Genomic DNA, 27,782 nt, shown 5'->3' on the forward strand with positions numbered 1-27,782 from the left:
TTCATAACAAGTATATTTCTAATGCACATATACTCCCTCCAGTTATAAATACATGACATTTTAGACAAGGTCCGGTCAAACTTTTAAAGCTTTGATCATATATAACTTTTAAAATATTTAGTTTCATAACATGAAAATTATATGTATGAATTTCTTTTTAAAATATTTTCATAATATTATAAAATTATAGAATTTTATAAATATATTTAATTAAAAATAGTGGTCAAAGTTATGCATCAAAGACTATGTGATGTCTAAAACATCAAGTATTTTGAACTCAAGGGAGTAATTTTGACCCTAAAAATTTACGATGTTACAGTAGCATCCACGAAGAAAATATTTACTAGAAAAATAACTCTTGACACAATTGATTCTTATGCATAATGACTATACGCATGTTGTTATTAGACCATTCCCAATGCTAGTTTCTTAGATATTAATTATGAGTTCACCTAAGCAAAAAGATGATGTGACAAATAATTTAAAGATGAAAGAGAATAAGCTTATTTCTTATGGAAGAAACTAGCTTTTTGAGCAATCCTAAGTGATTGTAAGACAATAAATTGTTTTGAATGATCTTAATAAACTAGCAAGACACATACATCTATTAGAAGCTTGTTTCTTAATATCAATTTCTTACTCTCTTCTTTTAGACATCACTTAAAAAATAAAGTATTAGAAATGGCCTTATGTACAATAACTTTTCAGCTAGTAATTAGCTTGCGAGCCTGTTGGAGTTTATAATGAGTCGAACCGAGCAAAGCCGAGATGCTATGCCTATTTATTACCCCTTCCGTTTTTTATTTGCAGTTATTGACTTTTTTGGTCTTTAAGGTGCATCTTTAGCTACAACTTTATGCAAGTTTATTTTAATGTTTACTTTTGTGAAACAATTTTAAAAGATGAAACTAATAATATCATTTTTATATAACGATTGCTGAGAGATTTGAACCTATATGTGGTGAAACTTTATTTATTCTTTCGTAAGTTGAAGAGAAGTGATTAGCAAAATTTTATTAGTTCCAGTGAACTTTTCTTATTCTACTAGAGTTTCTTTACCTCCCAGATATCATCATGTCACGTGCGCCTTTTTAAATAAAGGATAAGAGACAGAACTTCTCCCCACTGTTTAACGCTGGACCGCGACTTTTTTTCTTTCACACACCCAAATATCCATATTCCACTGGGAAGAAGACTAGGGCTCCCTCCGCTTACTAGTCATTTTGAACATTGAAACTGTGTTCAGAACGTAATTTTGATCACTATTTTCTGCTACGATACATTTACAAAACCTAATGAAATTACAATATTTGAAAGCTACGTACTTTGCATGACAATTATATGCTTTTCATATATCCAATCTAAATATTTAAAATGTTAGTAGTCAAAGTTTCGAGTTCTCCTCCTTATTACAACCCTTTTCAAAATGGCTAGTATTTATGACCGTACGAAGCATTAGTTAATTAAGTTTAGTCAACAACCAAGCACCTTTAGAAAAGACAAAGCAGGCGCGAATTTCTCATGCTTTTGGGTAGAAAAAAGTAAAAGAAAAGAGCAGCGAGAAGCAAATTAAGGACCAAGGCGTGGTACATGGGGGACAAGAAACACGTAAGGAATCGTTCATGCTTTACGGGATGAAAGGGGCACGCTGTGGTACCCCGGTAGGTCGGCCAACTTCTCCCCGTCTCGCATTTCTGCTCTAACTGTCCCAGATAGGAAGGCCTCATGCAAATTTGTCAAGTTCAGGTTCTGCTTCTCAAGCTGCTCTCATCCGTCAACTTTGTCCATCCCTCAGAAATGTAGCGTAACATTTATCTGTTGCGTGTGTATGTAGGTGGTGGCGAGAAAATCCTCAACTGATGGGTTAGACTAATGCTTGCGCCGTAGCTGTTCTTGCTTGGTCTTCTACGGAGGAACTCAGCATGGACGCGGAGGTACCGCTCTTTCGCATTTTACATTCACGATGAAGTTATCAATTACTTGGTTTCCTTCCAGCCAAATCTGGTGAGACTTAATTTGATGGCTGTGCAATGAACATCGCTCCATCATGCATGATGTAGCTCCATGTCACTCACACTGTCCGGACGGGGATACAAGGTTACATGTGAAATTCTGTTGGCTAGCATGTGAAAACATGCACGACAAACTGATGTTTTAAGTTATTTTCAATTGCCGAAAGAAATGTAAAGAGTATGAGCGGTGTCGTGCTTGAAAAATAGATAAAAGAGATACGAAATGAGTGATGGGTCATAACATGACCTATCACTAATGATAAAAATGACGGGTTATAGTTGTAACGGATTATCCTAGATCAGTCATAGGTAACGGGTCGTAGTTGTGATCCGTCACCTATTACGATCCATAAGTGACTGGTCATCCTTACCAATTATTGGTGCCATATCACAACTTAACCCATCATCAATGACTAACTCATCAGTGACGGATCTTTCTAGCTAGTAATTAGTGACGGGTCAAATTGTGCCCGTCACCAATGACTTGATCAATACATAGAGCTATCATTTTATATATTGTGTGTATATATACCCCTACATATTCATATATTTAGGTTTATATAGATATATATAGACAACATTTATAGTTATTTTTATAGATGTACATGATCGATATATAGAGATATCATTTTATGTGGTGCAAAAGTGCATGTACTCCTGATTTATGCCATATGTGTGTGTATATATATATGCATAGCAGTATGAACATATACTCATATATATATATATATATATATATATATATATATATATATATATATGTGTGTGTGTGTATGTATTCTATGTTATTTTTCTCTATTTATCAAGGGTGTATATATAATATACAGCCTCGGGAATATAAATATATGTATATGATGCTAATTTTTTTTTATTTTTTTTACTTTTTCTTATTTTTTTCTCACCTCAGCAGCACTAGAATAGGAATTATTGTATAATTTTTCTCAAGTTTGATGTAAGAGGTGGCAGCTATAGACACAAACGCGCGTTCGAAAAACGGTGCAGAAACTTCTGGAGGAGAGAACTCAATCTTCCAAGCCGTTTGTCTTGAAAAATTCTCCGAACCCAAAGAAATGGGGGAGAAATAGATGTAACATTTTTTTAGATGTCCGTAGAGTAAAAAAAAAGGTCAAAATTAGAGTCCGTATGCAAAAATTATGCCCTTTTTACTAAACACACTCCGAATCAATATTTCATGAAAAACGTTATCGGTGACAGGTCATAATTATGACCTATCACCTATGACTTGCATAAGTAACAGGTCACAGTTATGATTTATCACCTATGAGCTTTGGTAGCGAAGGTTAAAAGGATAGCATATCCAATTTCTATCACAAACATGTGATAGCTGAGGTGGTAAAGGAGTCGCGCGCGAGACCCTTGGTGCGGGTTCGAGTCCTACGAAATGTAAAGACTGAAATATGTTTGAAAATGATGTGGATTGGGCGTATGCGATGGGCCCTGTATTAGGGTGGCTCTCGGGTGAAAAATATATATTTTTTGACATTTTTCGTGTTAAAAAATAGGAAAAATGTTGGTCAGTCATAAGTGATGGGTCACAACTGTGGCCTGTCACTTATAATGTTAATGATGGGTTCTTACCAATCATTTATAACTTATCATCAGTGACGCGTTCGAGGCGACGGGTATAACATCTGTCACTCATGACTATTATGACCCGTCACTTTTGAGTTTTTTTTCACGTAGTGGGAGGCTGGGAGCCATGGAAAATCTCGAGAGCCCTAGGCTGTTCAATCACGGCTTGTTTCCCCATGCCGTTGCTGCAACATCCACGAGAAACTCCAAACCACTTGGATCCCATGTCAAATGCAATTCCTCGACAACAATTGTTACCAAGCTATCATTAATATCATAGCCAAATTCCTCACAAGTTGCGCGCCCAATCCACACTAGCTTGAATGTATGAAGTATGAACAGGCCTCCATCAGTATTACCAGGCCTAGGCCTCCATCTCTTCCTACTAAAGGACTTCAAGAAGTGATGCATTTGCACAACCAGTTCCATAGCCCCTTCCATAATCATAAACAGTTGGTGTGCAGCAATGGATGAAGTAACAGGGTGTTGATGCGAGCAGAGAGGGTAACATCACTTGCAACACAAGCAGTTGTAGGGGTAGGCATATGCCGTGTGTAGCCATCGGTGAGCTTAGATTGAGTTGGACCGGTGACCAGAATGCTCATGGGCGCTAGAATGCATGCAATGTAGGCACTACTAGTGTTGAACACCTGGTGATGAGGGCATTAGTGAGGATGGCAGCAAACATGAACTATCATCGCTTTGGTGTCACATGTGTCGGAGATTGGAAGTAGGCCATGAGCTTGTTAGTCTCCTCCTACACTACTATAGAAAAGATCATCACTGCCAGTTCAAAACAACATCATTGCCAGTTTTTGAACCAGCAGTGTCGGTGTATCGGGAACCAGGGGTCCCTGAGTCCCGAGACCAGGCCAGCCGTCCTCCACGTGTCACCCTCCCGCGAGGTCCCCCCTGCAGGATGAGGAGAATCTAAGTTCCGGGAGAAGGTGCTCGGGGCCACAGCCTCTGGTCCCCGAGCACCCCAGTTTCCCGATGACCCGCAGAGTCCAAGTACCGGGAAGAAAGTGCTCGGAAGGGTTCCCACTCACCCCCGAGTACCATAGTCCCCCGATGGTTCGAACAGCCAAGTGCTCGGGAGAGAGTGCTCGGGGCTGCACGTGGCAGCCCCCGAGGACTCGGTTCCCCGAAGGATCCGCCCAAGTACTCGGGAGAGAGTACTCGGGGCTGCACGTGGTAGCCCCCGAGGACTCGGTTCCCCGAAGGTCTTGCCGAAGTACTCGGGAGAGAGTGCTCGGGGCTGCGCGTGGCGGCCCCCGAAGTACTCAGGTCTTACCGAAGTACTCAGGAGAGAGTGCTCGGGGCTGCACATGGCAGCCCCCGAGGACTCGGTTCCCCGAGGGAACTATCAAAGTGCTCGGGAGAGAGTGCTCGGGGCTGCATGTGGCAGCCCCCGAGCACTTGGTTCCCCGAAGGTTCGCGCAAGATCGCCCGACGACCCAAAGGGTCCCATCGGCGGGGTGTCAGCCAGTCAAAGGTCCAATGCCGCATTTAATAGGCACGCGCGGCCTGACATCCTGACATCCTGACATTCTCAGCTGCCCACGCCATAGTGTCAGTCCCTGCCATGCTTTGTCAGGGGGGTGTGGGTCCATTAATTGCACGGGTCCCGTCCCGTATCATCCGGGTACCTCGGGATAACGTTGCCAGGATCGAAGCGTTCCGCCTGCCATCCTGCCCTGACAGAAGAACCAGACAGGGCGGGCGCGCCGGGTGCCTCCGTGGCCGCCCGGTGGGCCCTCTCAATGGCACCAGAGGACGTCCACAGTGGCGGGTGGTCGGATGCGCGCCGCATTTTTCCACCGCCACTGTCACTTCGCCGAGACGGAATGATGACGCCTTTCTCCGTGGCGCCTTGGCACTCGCGCCCCCTCTTTCCCATTCAGGATAAGTTGAGGTCGGCGTGTGTATAAAAGGAAAGGATGGAGAACACATGAAGACAGGCGAAGTCTAGCAGAAGACTAAGTTCAACCGAAGTCGACAACCGATCCCAAGCAGAATCAAGTCCAGTTCAACAAAGCCAAGCCCAGATCGATAAACGAAGAACATCACGAACAAGCTCGAGTAGAGCTAGAACACGGGAGCCTCAAGCTCTCTGTAGACAACACTCCCTTGTAACCAGACACATCCTTGAAGAACTCCCTTCAAGGAGAGATATTGCACTCATACAGGAATAGGGTGTTACGCCCCTGTGCGGCCCAAACCTATCTAAACCCCGGTGCATCTATCTCTTTTTTGCACTAGGTCGATCATCCCCCACCACCAGCCGTTGCATTTATTTCCGTTTCCATTTATTTCCCCGACGAGCTCGTTCAGGATCATCCCCCTGGCCGAATCTTTAAAAAGGGGTCTCTCGGGATCCCTGCGACAGGAGTTCATCCTCCGACAGCTGGCGCGCCAAGTAGGGGGAATATCCCTGGATTTGTTCGTTTACTTTTTTCCACAGGAAAAGATGGCTGGTGGGCACCGTCTCCAGCATTCCGGCTCCACTTCCAGTGACGGAGTGCTGCCCAACGCCCGGGAGAGCCCAGTTGCTGCTGCGTTCCAGCAGCAGCCGCTATCCACGTGTGCGATTTCCCCCCCCCCCAAGGGGATCAAGGCGCTGGGCCCAGCGGGGCCACCGCCGCCGCTGAGGCACTTTCCGACCCCCAGCAGGAGGTTGGGACCCCGGCCGCTAGGTCCGCCTCTGGATAGCGTCGGGTGCCACTTCGGCGCAGGCTCGCGTTCAGCGAGGCCAGCCCAGGGAGCGCGCTGCTTGCAGCGCATGCTCTCCTTAGGCACCCGCCCGTTCAGGCTACGCCGAATACTCCGGAAGGCCGGTGGATCCAAGATGTCGTTGCTTTGGTTGCCACTGCTCGCCGCCAGGTACAGGCCGGGAGTCCTCGCACCACCTCTCAGCGTGGCGCCGCCAGAGCCGGCTCCTCAACGGGCAACGTCCGCACGGGCCGAGGGGCCTCCAGGCGGAGTGCCGTCCCCCTGGCAGTGTCCGAAGCCCGGGACCTCCGCTTATGTCTTAACGAGCGGAAGGGCCACGAGGACGCCCGGGTTACTCTTGAGCGCCAGCGGGAAACCCGGCAGGAGGTCGGGGCAGAGGACCAGGCTTCCTCTTTCCCGGCCCACGATCACCGGGAATCCCCGGCTCGCCGCCACTCACCGCCGAGGACCCCCACTCGCGCTGCGGGGTACGGCACCTGTTGTCGTGCCTTCACCGCTGAGCTCCGCCGGGTCAGGTGGCCTTCCAAGTTCCGCCCCGAGCTGCCGGAGAAGTACGACGGGTCCATTGACCCCGTCGAGTTCCTCCAGATCTACACAACGGCCGTTCAAGCGGCCGAAGGCAGCGAAAAGGTGATGGCAAATTATTTTCATGTTGTCTTGAGGGGCTCTGCCCGCTCTTGGCTTATGAACTTACCCCCAGGGTCTATTAGCTCCTGGGATGACCTTTGCCACCAGTTTGTGGCCAACTTTCAGGGCACATTCACGCGCCCCGGCTTGGAGTGCGACCTCCACGCCGTCAAACAGCAGGAAGGGGAGACGCTGCGGCGCTTTATACAGCGTTTCAGCCAGGTCCGCAACACCATCCCACGAGTGGCCCCCCATGCTGTTATTGTTGCTTTTCAGCAGGGTGTCCGCGACGAGCGGATGCTCGAAAAGCTAGGAACGCACGAGATCGAGACCACTGCGGAGCTCTTCGCACTGGCCGATAAGTGCGCCAAGGCTGCGGAGGCCAGGGTGTGGCATGCTTCCCGCCCCGCCGCCGACCAGCCAAGTTCTTCCCGCTCCGACAAGCGGGAAAAGAAGAAGAGAAGGAAGCGCGAGGCCGCTCCCGTCGAGCCGACCCAGGGCCCCGCCCATAGGGCGGTGCAAGAGCCCGACCGCTAGCAAGAGCACCGGCCGGGCGCCGACCGACGGCCCGCAAGGGCCCCTGCTAGGGCCCCTCCTCGGGCCCCCGTGCCCACGGGGCCCCCGGCACCAGCTAGGGCACCGGCTCCCGCAAGAGCCCCGGCCCCCGGCCGGGCTCCTGCTCCAGCGAGGGTCCCCGCTCCCGCGGGACCCGAGCCAGGCAAATGATGCCCCATACACCAGACCAGATGGCACGACCTCACGGAGTGTCGTACGGTCAAAGGACTCGTCGAGCAGCGCCAGAGGGAGCGCGACGAGTCCCGCAGAGGAGGCGATGCTGAGGTCGCCCCCGACAACACCGAGCTCGGTTTCCAGGAGCCCGAGCATGCCGTCGCCTTCATCAACGGAGGCGCGTACACGCCTTCCTCGCGTCGTGGCATCAAGGTCATGCGACGCGAGGTGTGCTCGGCAACCCCGAGCGAGGAGGCCGCTAGGCCCCTAAGGTGGTCGGACACTCCGATCACGTTCAGCATGGTTGATCACCCCGCAAGTACTGCAGCCATAGGGCGACTACCCCTGGTGGTGTCCCCCACTGTCTGCAATGTTAAGGTCGGCAGAGTGCTGATCGACGGTGGTGCAGGCCTCAACCTCCTCTCCAAGGAGGCTTTTGAGAAGCTGCAGTTGTCCTCCAGGCGCCTAAGGCTGTCACTCCCCTTCTGCGGAGTGACCCCCGGGCACTCCCTGCCCCTCGTTCCAGGTCGAGTTGCCCGTGACATTCGGGAGCCGGGACAACTTCCGCACGGAGTGCGTCCTCTTCGACGTCGCGGAGCTCCCTCTCCCCTACAACGCCATCCTCAGGCGTCCGACGCTCGCCAAGTTCATGATGGCCGTGCACTACGCATACCTCACGGTTAAGATGTCGGGCCCCGCGGGCCCCATCTCCGTGATCGCCGACTCCGGCGGCGCCGTCTCCTGCGCTGAGCAGTCATACATGGCTCTGGTCTCAGCGCAGGCTGAGGTCGATGGCTCTACAGGGGGCCCGCGACCCTCTTCATCCAAACCCCGACTCGCCGCCGACGCCTCTGTTCCGACGAAGGAGGTCGTGGTGGGCGAAGGCGCTACCCAGGTCGTCTGGATCGGCGGTGACCTGGGCAGCAAATAGGAAAGCGCGCTCGTCACCTTCCTCCGGGCTAACGCAGACGTGTTTGCCTGGCAACCGTCTGACATGCCCGGGATCCCTAGGGAGGTGATCGAGCATCACTTGGCGGTGCGTCCGGACGCCCGCCCGGTGAAGCAGAAGGTCCGGCGGCAGGCGCCTGAGCGCCAGGAGTTTATCCGCGAGCAGGTCAGCAAGCTCCTCGACGCCGGATTTATCCGAGAAGTCCTCCACCCCGACTGGCTGGCAAACCCAGTCATCGTCCCGAAGGCCAACGGCAAGCTCCGCATGTGTGTGGACTACACCGACCTGAATAAGGCTTGCCCTAAAGATCCTTTCCCCTTACCTCGCATTGATAAAATTATAGATGCAACTGCGGGGTGCGATCTTTTATGCTTTTTAGATGCAAACTCTGGGTATCACCAGATTCGCATGGCCGTAGGGGACGAGGAAAAAACTGCTTTTACCACTCCGGTGGGGACTTATTGCTATATGTCAATGCCTTTTGGCCTGTGCAACGCTGGATCCTCCTTCCAGCGCGCTATTCGTATTACCCTTGATTCGCAGGTTGGCCGCAACGTCGAAGCTTACATCGACGATCTCGTGGTCAAAACCCAAGACCGCGCCACCCTGCTCGAGGACCTTGCCGAGACTTTCAACAGTCTCCGCACTACCCTCCTCAAGCTCAACCCGGAGAAGTGTGTCTCCGGGGTGCCGGCGGGCAAGCTCCTTGGTTTCTTGGTTTCTGGCCGAGGAATCGAGGTCAATCCAGAGAAGATCCGGGCAATCGAGTAGATGCGACCCCCGGCTCGACTCAAGGAGGTTCAGCGTCTCGCCGGCTGCATGGCAGCCCTCGGGTGCTTCATCTCCATGCAGGGCGTGCCAGTTCCATGCAAAGCAGAAGGTTCGACGCTGCAGGGCGTGCCAGTTCCATGCAAAGCAGATTCACCAGCCAGCTCAGGCTCTTCATACCATCCCCCTGTCATGGCCTTTCGCGGTCTGGGGGTTGGACATTCTGGGTCCATTCCCACGAGCAATCGGGGGCTATGCATACCTATATGTCGCCGTCGACAAATTCACCAAGTGGCCGGAGGCGGTCCCAGTCATCAAGGTGACCAAAAACACGGCGCTCCAGTTTATCCACGGCATCACCAGTCTTTTTGGCGTCTCGAACCGGATCATCACCGACAACGGCACCCAGTTCACGAGTGCCCTGTTCGGGGACTATTGCGAAGACCTCGGCGTCAAGCTCTGCTTCGCCTCCGTCGCTCATCCTCGGAGTAACGGGCAAGTCGAGCGCGCCAACGCGGAGATACTGAAGGGCCTCAAAACCCAGACCTATAACGTGCTCGCCAAGCACGGGAAGGGATGGGTGGACGAGCTGCCCGCCGTGCTATGGGCTAATCGGACTACACCAAGCCGCGTCACCGGGGAGACTCCATTCTTCCTCCTCTACGGCGCCGAGGCGGTCCTCCCCTCTGAGCTCACTCTGGGCTCCCCTCGGGTACATGCGTATTCTGAGGGTGAGCAGGAGCAGCAAAGGCGCGACGACGTTGACTACCTGGAAGAGCGCCGGTGGCGTGCCGCCGTCCGGGCGGCTCGGTACCAGCAGAGTCTGTGGCGATATCATCTGCGCCATGTCCGGGCTCGATCTCTTGAGGTGGGGGACCTAGTTCTCCGACGCGTCCAGTCGCGCGAAGGAATGAATAAGCTGTCCCCTGTGTGGGAAGGTCCTTTCACCGTGATCGGGGTCCCGCGAGAAGGATCTTTCAGATTGGTGACAGAGGAAGGGCAGCCACTCCCGAACCCGTGGAACATCGAGCACCTCTGCAGGTTCTACCCGTAAATGGCTGTGCTCGCGGTTCAGGCCAACCAGGCCGGGGGCTTCCCCCTGCCCAAGCTGACCAAGGGCTCCACCCGGTGGGTAAGTCATCGTCTCCCAACCTTGTGAACATTGTAAATTCAATATCTCAATAGGCAATAGCTATGTCAAATTCATTTTTTGGAATTCCGTATGTTTAATCTGTCTGGTGAGGTGCTCGGTTGTGCGAGAAAAAGTTCGCTCTCTCATTTTCCCCGCTGATAAAGGAATCCCAACGGTATGCATGCGGGCAGTTGCCGCTGACTTACGTCCGGCATGGCAGGCTGTGGTGTTCGGTGTCGTGGCAGGCTCCCGGGCACTACCAAGTTCCGGGACGCTCTTGGTAATCCTATCGCTCGAGCTGCTCGAGTAGTCCGGAGCTCAGGCCCCCGGAGCGGGCTGTTGGTGCTCGGTCTGGTCTGTCATACCCGGGCGCCACCGAATCATAGGACCTCTGAGTTATGCCTCTGTCCGCTCTCGTCCGCCGATTTGGATATTCAAGAGGTCTCGGGTCGAAAACGAGAACGGTCTATAACAAGTACCGCACTAATAGAGCGCACCAGGCAAAGAAATTCTCTATTCCTTCTTAAGTCACAGGCCGACAATCAAGAACGGCTCGATGCGAGGGCTTCAATGCCCCGGTCTCTGGTCGGCCCCAAGGGTCCTCGGGTGGTCCTACCACTTAGGCATGAGTGGTCGAGACCACCCGACCCCGGGATCCTCGTGTGCCTCTAGGCGCTCGGGCACTCCGCTGAAGGAACCAAGTCCCCGGGCACCCCGAGCTCGGAAGCACACCCCTCCTGGATCGGTTGGCCGGAAGGCCGACAGCTGTCCGGTGAGTGGTTACATTCAGGCAAGTCTGCATTCAATAATTTTATGTTACCGAGTCATCCTCGAGGCCTCTCGCATTTTAATCTGTTCGGCGAGATGATCTCCTCGCACACAAAACCCTACCGTGTGTCTACTTTTTCCTGGAACGACAGAGCGGTTCGTAGAAAGGAGTACCGCACGTACGGTAATGTCTGGCCGAAGCCCTTCATGGTGGTCGTGGTGTTCGGTCCGCTTTTAAGGACCCCGAGCACTACCGAGTCCTTGGGTGCCCTGGGTAATCCTATCGCTCGAGCTGCTCGAGTAGTCTAGAGCTCAGGCCTTAGGGGCGGGCTGTCAGTGCTCGGTCCGGTCCGTCTTAAGCCCGGGCACCACCGGACCACGAGGACTCTTGGTCACATTTCCGACCGCACGCGTCTCCCGTCTACTAACTGAGTGGTCGCGAGGTGAAAGATTGTTCATCGATCACGGCGTGTTCCGTGCTGGATCGATCTATCTCCCGAGCAAGGAGATTCGTGTCTTTGTCTTTCAAACTTAGGCGATGCGGACTCGCGAGAGCTCGAGGGCTGACTGCGCCAACAAACAGCAATCGGGACAACTTCGTTCTCGGAGATGGGAAAGTCGGGAACGGCCCGACTGAGTACTCCCCAGGGCTTCAAGGCAAAATCTCAGAAGGAACATCAAGCACTCAAGAAAACTGGAGTTGGGAACCCAAAGAAAAGCTGTCGTTATATTCACAAGGCACATACAAGCGTTTCTGAGGGATCACTCCCATATTTACATCCATCAAGACAATAACAAAATGTCTAGTCGGCAGCGGAGGCGGCAGCTGAGTCTTCTGAGTCATCCCCGAGGGCTGGCGGCGGCGGCACTTCCCGCCTGAAGCCAGCCGCCACTTCGGCAGCGGTACTCCGAACCGCCGCCCGGGCAGCCTCTCCCTCAGCTTCAACCACTCCTTCCCGCGCCGGCTCCAGCGGGAAGTTCGGGTCTTTGCTTTGGTAGCAGGCCAGGACGTGTTCGGCCACTGCATGTGCCAAGCCGCATCCCTCCCGGGCAACAAGTTCTTGGACAGCCCAAGGTAGGGCCTCAAGGCGCTCGCAAACCTGCTGAAGCCCTAACACTTGTCGTGTAGGGATGTCGCTCTTCTGGTCTTCAACGAGCCGTCCGAGACCGCCCTTCTCCAAGGCCCACCGCATCCGCCGGAGTATATCCTCCAGCATATGCTGCAGGTTGACCCGCGAGACGAACGCGGTCTCATGCTTCTCCTTGGCGGCCCGCAGCTGCGCCTCAAGTCCCTGGTCCCCGGCCGGACCAGAAGAACCGCCAACGACTGCGGGGCTGGCAGCCTGCTTCGTCTTAGCCACCATCTCGGACAAGGCGCGTTCACGGGCGGTTAATTCTGCCTCGTGCTTCGCATTCTCCTCCGCCCTGGTAGCAGCAGCCGCTGCCGCCGCGGCAGCCTCACCCTCTTGACGACTCAGCTTGCCTTCCCGCCGGGCCAGCGCGTTCTCCTGTTGGGTCACCGAGTCCTCCCGAGCACCGAGTTCCGTCGCTGACAGCTCATTGTCCACCTCCCGAAGGGAGATGTCCTCCTCCCAGCGGCGGATGTCTTCTCTGATTTTCCGGAGGTCGTCTTCCCAATGTTGGAGGTCGGCGCCCGTCTTCTCGGCCGCACTCTCCCGGCAGGTCAGCTCGGCCCGCAGCTCCTCCGCCGCCTTCTCGTGAGCTGCGACCGCCACCTCCCTCTCCTGCGCCTACCCCATCCTGGCAAGGGCCTCGGCAGCCTGCTGCCTTGACGCCTCAGCCAGGCGGGCGGCATCTTCTCGTTCTCGCGCGGCTTCCGCCCGCGCGGCCTTCAAAATTTCTTGCTCCCGCGCGGGTGTCTTCTAGGAGCTTCTGTTCCCGCGCGGCCGCCGCGCAGGCCTCCTCCTGGGCGCCCGCCAGCTGCGCCCTCTCTGAAGCCAGGCGGGCCCGCTCGGTTTCGAGCTCCTCCTCCTTGGCGCCCACTGCCACGCCCAGCCGCCCGACCGCCACCTGGACGCCTTCAATCGCGGCCAGGAAGGGGTCGGTGGGCTGGCCAGGCACCGGTGGGGCGTCGGCCTCCACGCAGATCACCTCCGGGGGGTCCGAGGTCTCCGCAGGACCCCACACCACCATCCGCCCCGGGCTCTGCCCGCCGGGGGTAGGCTCCGCCGGCGCCGAAGACTCAGACGGCGGCCGCGTTCCCGCATCGGCCGCCACGTCCGCCGGCCCCGGCAAGACCTCTACCTCCACCGTCATCCGCCCCGGGCTCTGCACGCCCGGGGTAGGTTCTGCCGGCGCCGAGGACTCGGACGGCTGCTCTGTCCTCTTCTCGGCCGCTACCTCTGCCGTTCTCCCAGTGGCCGCCACGACTATTGGCGCCTCCGCCGTCCCTGAGTCCGCCTGAGTCAGCGCGGCCAGCAGGCTCGGCTCTGGCCTCGGCGCCCGCACCCCTTCAGTCGCGGTGACGCCCGCGGCCGGCCTGCGGGAGATGGGTAAAGATCAGGATCGAGGCTCAGTTCGGGCAAGAAACGCCCAAGAAAGAGCAAAGAAATAAACTTACTGGTACTGCCATTTGGCCGCTGGAAGCCTAAAGTCCGGGTCCGGCGGCGCCGGCCCGGAGTCCTCCCGCCGCCTCTTCCGCAGGGGGCTCGGCGGGGCTGCTGCGCGACTCTCAGGCACCAGCGCAGGCCCCATCCGCACAAGCCGCGGCTCTAGCACCGGGAATGCTGCCGCTGTCGGCGGTGACGGCGGAGAATCCGGCACCAAGATGAGGGCTCGGGGACGCTTTCCCCGGTCCCCCGGCGCCACCACCACGGCGGTATCAGAGACGCCCTCCTCTCTGGTGCGGCGGCTGCTGCTTGCAGCGGCCCCGTCGCCAGCCCGCGCCGAGCTATTTGTGGCCTCCTCACCGAGCAGCTCGTCCAATCCAGGGAGCTCGGAGGCCTCGGGGCTCCGGCTCCTCGACCGATCCACGGGCCCCTGGGCGTCGAATTCCGGCAGCCGCGCCATGACTGCCACCCAGTCGGGGTTGGCGCAAAGCGCCATCTTCGGCCACGGGAGTTCCGTCCGGCCCATGTCGTCCACTCCGGTGATCACCCGCGTCATGCCCCTCAACTCCGCCGGACCCAGATCCCAGCTTGCGCCGATCTGGGTCCGGGTGATGTCCTCCGGCCCGGTGTAGAACCAACTCGGCCGGGCCTGCTCCCGCAGAGGCGCCAGGCAACGGCGCAGGAAATCCACAACCACCATGACGGAAGTCAGCCCGGAGTCGCGCAGAAACCGGATGCGCTCCAGCACCGGCTCCAGCCTCGCGTCTTCTGGCGGCGGCGCCTCCCATGTCAACCTCCAAGGTTCTGCCGCCGCCTCTGGCAGTTCGAGACGCTCGTGGGGGTCGACGTCGACGAAGAACCAGTCCCGTCGCCACTCCTCCCACTTGCTGCGCAGTACCTGGGGGATGTAGTGATCCCCCAGGCCGTCCTGAAGCCGAAGGTTGCAGCACCCCGCGACATCCACCGTGGAGTGCCCCCTCTTCTTCCCCACCGGCCAAAGGACGAAGAAGTGTCGAAGCAGCGTCGCCGAAGGCGCCACCCCCACGAACATCTCGCAAAAGTGCGCGAAGACCACCAACACCACGACGGAGTTGGGGCTCAGGTGCACCAGTTGGATGCCGTAGGTCTCGAGCACTTGAAGGAAGAAGGTGGAGAACGGCGGCACCAACCCCGCCACCACGAAAGACGTAAAGAGAATGATCCGCCCGGGGACAGTCGTCGCCAGCGTCAGGCTCGCCGGCGTCACCACCACAGCTCCCTCTTGCCCCTCGGGCACCAGCAACTTCCTGATCTTGTCCGCTGCCTCTTCATTCCTCAGACGAGACTCCGGCAGAATGCTGTCCGGAGCCTTGTCCCGGTGGCCTCCTCCGACCCTCGTCATCTCGGTAAGAGTGGAGGTGTTTTGGTGGTGGAGGAAGGGAAGGAAAAGTGCTCCGGTCGCCTAAAAAATTTTTTCCTAAGGGCTTCGGAGCACGAAGAAGGCAAGAGCAGGAGTGCAAGAAGGCGTAAAGAGGGGAACGGACCGATCCCCCCCCCCCTTTATATCTTGAAATTCAAAAATTGCAGCCCAACGGTTCGCTCGGCGAAGCGTCGCCTCGATCGATGCAACCGCCAGGCGAATCTCCCGCCGATCGTGCGGTGTCAGCGGCTGCTAGGCGTATTTTCCTTGATCTGCGCGGTGGCCGCACGTGCCGCCCGTATGGTCGTCATACCCTTCGGAAGTTGTGAGGACACGCATCCACGTGTTTCCCCACTGGGTCGTACCTGAGGCCTGGGTCCGCAAGGGCCACCTCTCAAAAGCCTGCCATGTGGCGTCCACACCAGCCTCGGCCTCGGCCGCGACGAAGGGCCCATCCGCAGTCTCCGTGCCATCGCCTACCAATGGGCCCGGGGGCTACTGTCGGTGTATCGGGAACCAGGGGTCCCTGAGTCCCAAGACCAGGCCGGCCGTCCGCCACGTGTCACCCTCCCGCGAGGTCCCCCCCTGCAGGATGAGGAGAATCTAAGTTCCGGGAGAAGGTGCTCGGGGCCACAGCCTCTGGTCCCCGAGAACCCCAGTTTCCCGATGACCCGCAGAGTCCAAGTACCGGGAAGAAAGTGCTCGGAAGGGTTCCCACTCACCCCCGAGTACCATAGTCCCCCGATGGTTCGAACAGCCAAGTGCTCGGGAGAGAGTGCTCGGGGCTGCACGTGGCAGCCCCCGAGGACTCGGTTCCTCGAAGGATCTGCCCAAGTACTCGGGAGAGAGTACTCGGGGCTGCACGTGGCAGCCCCCGAGGACTCGGTTCCCCGAAGGTCTTGCCGAAGTACTCGGAAGAGAGTGCTCGGGGCTGCACGTGGCAGCCCCTGAGGACTCGGTTCCCCGAAGGATCTTACCGAAGTACTCGGGAGAGAGTGCTCGGGGCTGCGCGTGGCGGCCCCCGAGGACTCGGTTCCCCGAAGGTCTTACCGAAGTACTCAGGAGAGAGAGCTCGGGGCTGCACATGGCAGCCCCCGAGGACTCGGTTCCCCGAGGGTCCTATCGAAGTGCTCGGGAGAGAGTGCTCGGGGCTATACGTGGCAGCCCCCGAGCACTTAGTTCCCCGAAGGTTCGCGCAAGATCGCCCGACGACCCAAAGGGTCCCATCGGCGGGGTGTCAGCCAGTCAAAGGTCCAATGCCGCATTTAATAGGCACGCGTGGCCTGACATCCTGACATCCTGACATTCTCAGCTGCCCACGCCATAGTGTCAGTCCCTACCATGCTTTAGCAGGGGGGTGTGGGTCCATTAATTGCACGGGTCCCGTCCCGTATCATCCGGGTACCTCAGGATAACGTTGCTAGGATCGAAGCGTTCCGCCTGCCATCCTGCCCTGACAGAAGAACCAGACAGGGCGGGTGCGCCGGGTGCCTCCGTGGCCGCCTGGTGGGCCCTCTCAATGGCACCAGAGGACGTCCACAGTGACGGGTGGTCGGTTGCGCGCCGCATTTTTCCACCGCCCCTGTCACTTCGCCGAGACTGAATGATGATGCCTTTCTCCATGGCGCCTTGGCACTCGCGCCCCCTCTTTCCCATTCAGGATAAGTCGAGGTCGGCGTGTGTATAAAAGGAAAGGATGGAGAACACATGAAGACAGGCGAAGTCTAGCAGAAGACTAAGTTCAACCGAAGTCGACAACCGATCCCAAGCATAATCAAGTCCAGTTCAACTAAGCCAAGCCCAGATCGAGAAACGAAGAACATCACGAACAAGCTCGAGTAGAGCTAGAACACGGGAGCCTCAAGCTCTCTGTAGACAACACTCCCTTGTAACCAGACACATCCTTGAAGAACTCCCTTCAAGGAGAGATATTGCACTCATACAGGAATAGGGTGTTACGCCCCTGTGCGGCCCGAACCTATCTAAACCCCGGTGCATCTATCTCTTTTTTGCACTAGGTCGATCATCCCCCACCACCAGCCGTTGCATTTATTTCCGTTTCCATTTATTTCCCCGACGAGCTCGTTCAGGATCATCCCCCCGGCCGAATCTTTAAAAAGGGGTCTCTCGGGATCCCTGCGACAGGAGTTCATCCTCCGACAAGCAGTGATACTCAGTAATACCACTGCTGGTTTTAGAACCGGCAGTAATAGAGTTATCTCTATCGGTTTGTGTTACGAGCCTACAGTGATAGTCAGTCCTAAATCCAATGTTTTTTGGGGCCGAAAGAACTTTGAAAAATATTTTTGGCCCCCAACCAAACCCTCAAGACCACACACAGTCACAACTTTGAAGTCACATAAGTCACAAGTTTTTTCACACGAATTATGCACACGTGCGGTTCGTGGGAGTCGAATCCGTGATATCTCACCTATCACTGATGTGACGAACAGTGGCGTCCTAAGAATGGGTTGAATTAGGACACTTAGAAACTATTCGGCTCAAAAAATGTCACAAGATAAATCTATCTCAATTTCTATCTAAATATGCTCTAGGTTTATCTAGTGTGTCTACTCTACCGCTTAGTGGATTGCAATCTACTCTAGCAAGGTGAATTGCAAGTATGTAAATATGAAAATGTAAATAAGGTAGAGAGACAAACTCAGCATAAGAGATTTTTATCCTGTGGTATCGATGGCTTGAATGTCACCCTAGTCCATGTTGGAGCTCCACAAAAGGATATGTTCCCGATCGTCAAGTCTCTTCTGGTCACAGCTCTTGAGTTACCAAGTCACCAAGATAAGATCTCAAGCACGATGAACCACCAAGAAACTAAGGCAAGGTCTCACCACCAGCCTCTCTTCCTGTCACTTGCTGTCGTGTTCACTTCGGAGCTTGAGCCACCAAGGAAAGGGTCTCCACATCCCCGTATATATGTCTTGTCGCTGCTCCACACCAAGTTGGAGGGTCATCAAGCTTGAGCCACCAAGGCCTAAGATGTTGGCGAGCCACCAAGATTCTTAGGTGCTAGTGTACCTCTCGATACATGCTACGATCAGTCCTTGATCCCTTCTTCAAGCTGCAGCACCTAGCTATAACTCACTTTAGGCCTATAAACACTAAACACTTATCTAATCTTGTGCTTAATTGCCTTGGATGATTAGTTTAAGCACTTCGATGGTTTGGATGTCTTCTCAAGTGTGTATGAGCTTCCTCTAGACTCCAGCAGCATGCCACACGTCAAATGACTGAGTGGAGGGGTATTTATAGCCTCAAACCCGCCAACTAGCTATTTTCCCAATAGCTAAAAAAGCTGTTAGCACTGGATAATCCAGTGAGAATAGTAGTACTAACATCGGATCATCCGATGAGTAAAAACTCAGAAATTAGCCGTTAGAATTCCACTCAAAGCCTCTGTGGACATTGGATATTCCAATGTGCCTTCAAATCCATCACCCGACCTTTCGATGAGTTATCTTGAGCCAGACCGCGTCACCTCTTCTCTATGTAAAATACTCTGGTGCTTTCATCTCTGTGATCACTGGACTATCCGGTGAGTTGATTTTCATTCTTCAGCACTTGCAGTCGCCTCTGCAAAAAATGCTCCGGTGCTATACTCCGATGCGCACAAACCAAGCACCAGACCTTCCGGTGGGTTGATCTTCAGTCTTTGCACTTGCATTCTTCTCTCCATGAAATACTCTAATGCTATCCAGTGCAGATCACCGTACTATCTGGTGAAGTCCTCAGCTTTCTCCCCTTTGTTAGAAATGCTCAAGTGAGTTCAACACACAGAGCATCAGACTATCCAGTGAGGCTATCAGCCTCTGTGCACAATGCTCCGGTGAGTGCAAACTCTACTGCATCGGACTATCCGGTGAAGTCAATTCTCCTGAGATTTCTCCAATTTAATCAAACTTTATCCCAGCTACAGTGGCTTTTTAATGTATTACATCTATGAGACCTACTAACATATATTCTTGGCAAATAAGTTAGTCACAATAGCTATGTTTTCATTAATCATTAAAATCACAATCATGACCTAATAGGGCCATGTTCGCTACAACTGATTACTGAGAGTAATGTGATATTTTTTCTTTTTGACCCTTCTTACCTAAATTTTATGACAGTTATTTGGACATCAAAATAAACTCAAATAAAAAGTTTGTCAACTACAAAATTGTATCTCGTCAAGAGCTACAATTTTTGTATAAAGTTTGTATCCATCTGACTCTGTTTGAAAAAGTTATAAATTGTTCATAACTTGTGAGAATTATTTGGGCATCAAAATGACTTTCCGTGCACTTTTTAGTAAAACAGTCATAACTTGTGTTTACACCAATACCTTTCTTGACCCCATAAAAAGCTTAGAAGACAGTCGACAGATCTCTAAAAATTTTAGTCAAAAATTGACCTTCTCCAATTTGCCTAATTTTTTTAGATATAGTGCTACATCTAAAAGTTAGTGCTATGTAGACGTTTTATCAATGTGAGTTACCAAAATTGCAATAAAAATCTTTCAAGTTGCAGTTTTCAACTTTATGACTCTGTGTGTGGCTTTTTCAATTATGTCTACTAGTGTTACACTAGATCTGATAATTTACTTTTTGGTCCAGTGCGTGGTTTTTCTGACTTTTCCTGCATAAATTTTTGGATGATTATTTATATATTTATATAGTTCAAATAAAAAGATTATCAACTACAAAATTGTAGATCTCGTTGAAAGCTATAATTTTCATACAAAGTTTGTCTCCATCAATTCCGTATAAAAAAGTTATGAATTTTTGAAGATTGAATGCATTTTATTATAATTGCCGGCTAATATAACGAACCAGTAGTGATAATGCCTCCATTATCATTGCTGGTTCATGGATAGAACTAGCAGTGATAATTAAGTATCACTTGTTATTTTTTAATTGAATCGGAAGTGATACTTGATTATTATTGCTGTTTTTTTGGTAAGAATCGAGAGTGAAAGGGGGCACAGATGATTCTTTCTGTAGTAGTGCTGGATCCTAAACTCGGCTTGCCTGATTGATTGGAGACGATGTTCTAAGTTATGACCTCATGGGATATGACAAAGGTTCCCTATCGTGTCCTCAAGTGCCTGGGGGCTACGATGCCTCCCACTCATGTCGAACCTAGGGTTGACCCGATTAAGCTCCCCGATTAGTAATGAAGTCATCCTACCCTAGCCGTAGGAGGAAGCGAGTAGCACTAAGCATGTTAAGTTGGCAGTATCTCCTAGGTATTGAATTCTCAAGAAGTCCCATTATTTTCATTTACATTCTTTATTTTACTAACAAAAGAATAATTTTCTATTTCCAAGCATAAGATATAGAAGAAAGCTTAAGCGGACTTAGTGATTCTTCGACTAGCCACCACGGCAGTTCTGAGTCCTATTCGGAGCTATGATCTTATGTGCCAGGGTCCCATCAGATTTCCTATTAGGTATCTCTTCCAGCACATGTGGGGGTTATTGGTACAAAATACCAGGAGAGCTAGTGCACTACACCGACAAAGGTGCTCAGTTTCCAAATGTCATCTTGATCTTTTGCCAGGAAAGGGGGAAAGATTATTTCACCACCACATAAAATCTCCATCACGACGGTTCAACTTTCGAAAAACCCACCGGACAGAGAGCCAGATTTTCCCCAACCTTCTTGGAATCCCGAAAAGTTGGGACGATGCTAATCGGTTGACTCAAATTTCCTACTTACCTGGAGGCTCATGGAGCTACCCAGAGAAGGCCTAATATCCCAACAAGATGACCCGATAACAACTAGGAACCTGAATAGACGTACATCCTACTCGGAAGCCCAAGTTATTACTCAAAGAGACAGCCTGTCAAGATGTCTTTCTCAACTGGGCTAAGTTTCTTGATCCGTCGCAACCTTATTTCACGTACTGGTAGGGGGCTTGACATGACTACTGGATAATTACTATATCCGAACACCTTAGGGTTTCCCATAATTCTTGAGGCACATCTCTATCTTCGGAAAGAGAATCCCTGTATGAAAGAAAATTACTTGTAGGAACCTAGGGTATCCCGTAAATAGAAAAGTTTATTTCCAAAAGTAGAAAGTAAGACTCCAGGGAATATACGATATCTCCTATATATACGAAGCCTGAGGACCCTGCGGAGGGGGAGGTCAAAACGAAACAAGCTAACAAAAGTCGACAAAGTCGCTCAAACCTTTCGACAAACCAGAAGACACCCAAAGCAGAGCAAGAAAATCACCGACTAGGTTTAGATCCATCTAGGTTAGCCACATACCCCCTTTAACAGACTCGGATCAATACAAGTCAAAGAGGATGTAGGTTTATTATCCTCTCGGAGGCCCGAACCTGTATAAAAACTCATGTGTGTTCTCTTGCAATTTGTTTACTCAAAACAACCCCTATTTCTTCAATAAATTCATGAGATCGGTGGTTCACAAATCATCGACACATCAATATCTTTTAAATACCTTGACGGAGTTCAAATTGTGACTTTTGAACATTGGCGTAAGTAGAGCCTGGACAATTAGAATATAATTAGAACGTCCTCTAGTTAGAGGGATCTAATATAACCGACTAATAAGACAACTAGACTAAGCTGACTAGGCAATTAGACAACTTCCTGATGGATCAGTTTTCATCGAAATTGGCTGTTGAACTCAGGATTGGGTGCTCTGTGTGTTGAGGGATATAGTTTATATAGGGGCTAGAAGCGACGGCAAGCCCCCTACGCCAACTCTGAGTTGGTGCTTGTGGACACTAGCGGTTGTGTCGGTTGGCATCTGGAATCTTGTGACTGGCCACCTTTCGTTTCTTGTTCAAGTTGGTTTGCAGCCTTCTATGAGATGTCCTATAACTACTTTTTGTCATCTTTATGATACTTCTGCAAAATAGGTTCAGACGAGACTAAATGTGAAAATAGTCAAGGTTAGCGGTATTAATCGATAATTATAATAACAATCAAGTAATAAAGTAAGATAATTTGGTGCTAATTTTAATATAATAACTGGAGCCAACAATATATATAACCTCTACCTTCAAAACACCATCAGGAGAAGTTGTTGAAACTCCAAGCATGGGAAGATTCGGAGGCCCCACAGGATCCGGTCAGAGCAAAGGTCCAACGGTCAAGGAAAAAATAGCCGGTATAGGCACTGGAAGTTTCAGTGATCCCATGGGAACATGTTAGTGGGGAGGCCTACAAACTTTGGGAAACACTTCTTGGGACGGCTTGTACTGTCTGATCTTTTAGTGTACTGAAAGTTTCGATGATCCACTGGAACATATTATGCTACAAATCTGCAAAATATAAAATGGTCATAACTTTTTTTGCCATGAACTCTGATTTTGATTATATCTATGGAAATCTTGAGCTCAAACTAATTTGATTAAAAATTCAAATTTACGGAATAACTCCAATTAATTTCTCTCTTTGTCTCAGCTTTGCTCCTTGAATTTATTGGACCTTCCTCTTGTATAAAACAACTAGAATGACCTAATGTACCTGACTACTAAGGCTCCTAGACTAAGACCTAAATCCAAACCACTCTATATAGTATGGCTAAGAAACAAGCATATCTACTCCCTAATGATCATCTCAACTCTATTGATCACTAAAGCTAAATAGTAGGTCCTTATATCTTCATGAATTCCGTCATTTGCCATGTTTTTTTTTTGGCACGTTTGAGGTGTTTTGTTTACCAAGTCCTTGCATCAATAGAACTAAAATCTTGCACAACATTCATCCCCATTGATTATGTTCGCATTAATCACCTAAATACCCACTACCCTATAATGAGGCCTAGATGCTTACACAAAAAAAAAATTGTGTGAATTATAACTTAGTTTTTTTGGTTCTCTAACAAGTGTGTATCACCGGATCATCCGATAAGTGTAATCTTTAGAGACTATCATCTTCAATCTTTCGGTGCTATCATCGGATCATCCGATGCGTTCATCTGCTCCCTGACATGCCTTTTGCATAAGTACTTCGGTGAATGCTCTGGTGTGTTCAGTGCTTGAACACCAGACCATCTGATGTATATATTTCAATAGAGATTTGTCCAATTCAATCCAAACTAGGACCCAGCTTCGATGGCTCTTCTCTTCTTTGATGTCTTAGGTCTACCTCTAGTCTAATAGAGCTAACTAAACCTAGTATGTATCACTAACTAGGTAACCAACGTAAAGATACTGCATCAAGCTACTAAACTCAAACTCTTCTTGATAGTATGGCCAAAGAGAAACAAGACCTAGCAACACAAATGATACTCTTAATACCATGATTATTTATCTAAACATGTCAGTGCTTATATCTTCACGAAAGCTCTTCTTGGCTTTAATGTTGAACCATTTGTGGTGTTTGGTACCCCAAGTAATTACATAGTATCCCTAACACTTAAACCTTAGACACTAGCAAATCATGTTAATCTTATTGACTATGTTGTCAGTAATCACTAAAATCACCTCGACCCAAACTAAGGTCAGTTTTCCTACAAATTGTCTACGATGTATAACTAAGCACAAATGGTTCTAATAATGAGCCATTGTGATAACCATTGGCATAGATAGTTTTAGAACCACATGTGATAACCTCCCATTAAAACAGACACTCGATCCCAAATGGTTCAAGAATCCCCGATGATGTGGGGTTCCGAACAGTTTGGGATGAGTATCTGTATCAGTGATCTCCCAATTAGTGTATACATATACATAGATATCTACCGGTATGTATTCGTCAATTTATACAATCGATCAGAGTATGCATGCATGTGTCTGGCCAGATAAATCAGTCAATCAATAACTGAAGCTTCAACAAAATAAGGTGACCTCACTTTACTTACTGGTTCTTCCATTTCAGGAGATCTTTGGGTGGGATATTGGTGAAGCCAAAGAGCAGGTACTTGAATTTGTGAAGGGATGGCCAGAGAAAAAAATTATATATTTTCATGGATGGAATGGATTAGGGGCATCCCCGGTCCTCAGATCTATAGCACAGGCACTTTCATCAATGAAAATGGATGCTCCCCGGGAACTATGCTTTGACAGAATAATTTACATTGACTGCTCGGCATGGAAAAGTAGAAGGGAAATGCAAAGAGCAATTGCAGAGGAGCTAGAACTTGACCATACAACAATGGCTATGTTCAATAAGCAGGATGAGGAGGATGACTTCAATGGACTGGATCAAGACTCTAGGGATGTGATACCAAGTATTGCAACAGAGATTGATCGAACACTGAGGGACTGTAGATTTATGATGATTTTTCTTAATGGAAGTGATGATGAGGTTGATGTCACTAGATTTGGTATTCCTCAGATGACGGAATTTCGTAACAACAGAATGATATGGACATTCAAGAGAAGGTTCCTGACGATTCATAGCCGCTGTTCTGAGATAGAACAAAAGCTAAAATACAGCCACCTCTTCCTTTCTGCTGAACTGGTGTATGGAGAGTATCAGATCAAAGAGTCAGAATTTGTTGCACTGGTGCATGGAGAGGCTGCTACCATAGTTGCTCGCTATCCATGCATGCCGGGTATTGACTCAACAATTGTCACAGAATGTTGTCTCTTAGAGCTATCCCTACATTATAATTTCCACAACACCACTAAATTTGGTTGGGCTGCTCATTCTTCCAACTACTGGATATGCGATGGGATCATACAAGGTGATAGAGAAATGGAGATCAGCAATGCATTGCTTGGAGAGATAAGATGGGAGTGCGATGCTTCTTTGCTTCATCGTGTGCTTCAAGAGTTGAAGCCTACTTTTTTGGCAAAGATGATTACAGAGGCAGAGCCCCTTACTGTGTTTACGAGGTGTCTAGTTAAAGATCGTTGGATTTCAATCACCTCCCAGGAACACGAAGTACATGGTATGCAAAATATACCTGCAACAGCATCATCGTTCTTCTTGGCATTTGAAAGACCGGGTCACCTACCACCATCTGAAAGATCAGCTCATCCACCGGCACTTGAAGGACTAGACAGCCCAACTGCATTGCCATCAGACATGTTTAATTATTCCCGCAGGCTTTCTGTGCTGGTTCTCTATTATTGTGCCTTCAGTTTCGCATCACCACCTTTCCTTATATGCAATAGCTTAAGATTCCTTGGTTTGGACCACTGTAAGCAAAAGACAAGGGAACGAGAGGACCATATAGATACAGAGTGGACATTCTTGCTTAGCCTATGGGTGCTTGAGGTACGCTACACAGAATGGGAGGAGATGCTATCCGAAGAGAAGATGGATCTCATGACTAACCTCAAGGAGTTAAATATAGAGGGAGTTAGGTGCTGGCAGTACATCAATCAATTAAGGAAAAGATTGCCTCACCTCTATAGGCTAAGGATTACCAAACCTAGGATTCATCACCCGGAGACAACTGATGTTGGTGACTCATTTATGGACAAGGAAGAGCTGCAAATACTTGATCTGTCTGGCAACAGTGAGATGAATGTTCTACCAAGCAGCCTATCAAAGGCGAGTAGCCTTCAGGTGCTTGTTCTTGATGGCTGCATTGGACTTGAATGTGTTGCTGCGCCTGATACGCTTCCACCCTCTCTCATGTCCTTCAGCCTCGATGGCTATGGAGCAGCATCGCATTGGACACCAGATATTAATCTACTACCTCCAAAAAATTTGCGTCCATCTTCTGCAGATCAGAAAGATGCCAAGACCTCCAAGATCTCCCTAGAAGGCTGCACAAGCTTGGAGAATTTGTTTCTGCGTGGACTACCTAATCTTGTGGAGCTGGACCTATCTGGAACTGGAATCAAGATACTTGACTTCACAACTATGGTGGTGGAAGTCACATGCCTCAGGCGACTGTTTCTGCTGGGCTGTGAGCGCCTTGTTGCGATAATATGGGACCAGAAGAGTCGTTATGGGATACAACCACAACTAGAGTTGCTATGCATTGACACACGAGCTGGGGCTGGATTTTCTCGGCCATCCGTAGACCATAACAATAAATCCTTTAGGTTGCAGGTACATGCCATTTTTTCGGACGCAAGGCTTGCTCGATCCTTGTGGCCGGCAGTAGACTATTACAGAAGCCAGAACTGCCTCGAGGATGTTTATTTTAATATCCTTGTCACCTCTGCGCCTGTGTATAGCGGGGAGGATGTTCAACCTGAAGCAACCCACAGGGTTCTTGCAAGGCGGTATGGTGACGTCCATGCCATGGTTGGTGATGCCCCCATGCAGGATTTCCCGCAGGCTCCGACTGCAGATTTTGATCGCCATGTCGAGATTGCCCAAGGGAGCCGCGGGCTGGAGAGCGAACTGCTTGGATATAACCCTGCCCGTAATAATTTAGCTCTTCTGATGAGAAGGTGTGCCGATTCCCTGCATCTGCACGACGTCTCGACAAGTGCAAATATGCCCGTGAATGAATGGAATTACCTTCGGCATTGCCGTGTGGAGAGGTGCAGCAAGTTGGATACCCTCTTCCCAAGCACATACGGCTTCGAGGCTCTGGAGACTCTTTGGGCATCGGATCTCCTGATGGCCCGCTGCATCTGGGGCAAAGGCGGTTCCTATTACCGTTACAGCTCCTTTGGAGCGCTGCGGCACCTGCACCTGCGCTCCTGCCCCAGGCTCCGGTTCGTGCTTCCGGTGTTGTTCTCCTCCTTCCCCAGCTTGGAGACACTCCACATCATCCACTGCGGCGACCTCAGGCATATCTTCGTACTGGACGAAGAGCACCCAGAGACAGGCATTGCATTACCAAATCTGACCACCATCCACCTGCACGATCTCCCAATGTTGCAGCAGATATGCGAGGACCAGATGCTGATGCTGGCGCCCGCGCTCATGACCATCAAGATCAGGGGATGCTGGGACCTGCGCCGGCTGCCAGCCATGGAGGGCCGTGGCCTACACATGAAGAAGCCGACCGTCGAGATCGAGAAGGATGTGTGGGACGCGCTAGAGTGGGACGGGGTGGAGGCCGGCCACCACTCCTCCCTCTTCGAGAAGCCACGCCACTCGCGCTATTACAAGAAGAAATTGCTCAGGGGGTCCGCCCTCAGGTACCTTTTCTCTGAACAACACCAAGGATTTAATCCATCATTGTTTGTCCTGCCGCTAATTTCATCCGCTAGTTTTGCTTAGTTGCTTACTCTTTGTTTCTGTCTGACACTGTCACACATTGCCTAGGTGAACTCCGAATTCATTGCTTCTTCTGCTACTTGCATGTTTGTTGTGCTCGTGTGCTAGCTTGTTTTGTTGGCCATGCCATCGATGGCTCGGTTCGAACAGCTTTGATATGAAGGGTGTGATGAGCTTACAGGTGTGGCTGTGGTCCTTGCTCTCCATGGCACGATTTGAAGTAATAAGCAGCTTGGTTTGCGTGATCAGCTTGCAGGTTGACGTTTGTTTGTCTTGAATCTGAGGTTCTGAATCAAGAAGCAGCTGCGCTGGTTTTGCGTGCGTCTGCGTCGTAGCAGCAGCTATACCTAGCATGCTGGGTGCTGCGTTTAATTGGCTGTGTGT

General features: G+C 50.7%; 1 protein-coding gene across 1 annotated transcript; it reads left to right on the top strand.

The window, feature by feature from the left end:
• The first annotated feature begins 1,612 nt into the window (after window positions 1–1,612).
• On the top strand, window positions 1,613–27,782 carry LOC133924107 (uncharacterized). Its single transcript, XM_062369491.1, has 4 exons — window positions 1,613–1,746; window positions 1,835–1,934; window positions 24,141–27,319; window positions 27,447–27,782. Exons 2-4 carry the CDS (start codon window positions 1,923–1,925, stop codon window positions 27,448–27,450), a joined length of 3,195 nt encoding a protein of 1,064 aa, XP_062225475.1. The 5' UTR covers window positions 1,613–1,746; window positions 1,835–1,922; the 3' UTR covers window positions 27,451–27,782.

This window comes from Phragmites australis, chromosome 7 (assembly GCF_958298935.1).
Source record: "Phragmites australis chromosome 7, lpPhrAust1.1, whole genome shotgun sequence".
Lineage (NCBI taxonomy): Eukaryota > Viridiplantae > Streptophyta > Magnoliopsida > Poales > Poaceae > Phragmites > Phragmites australis.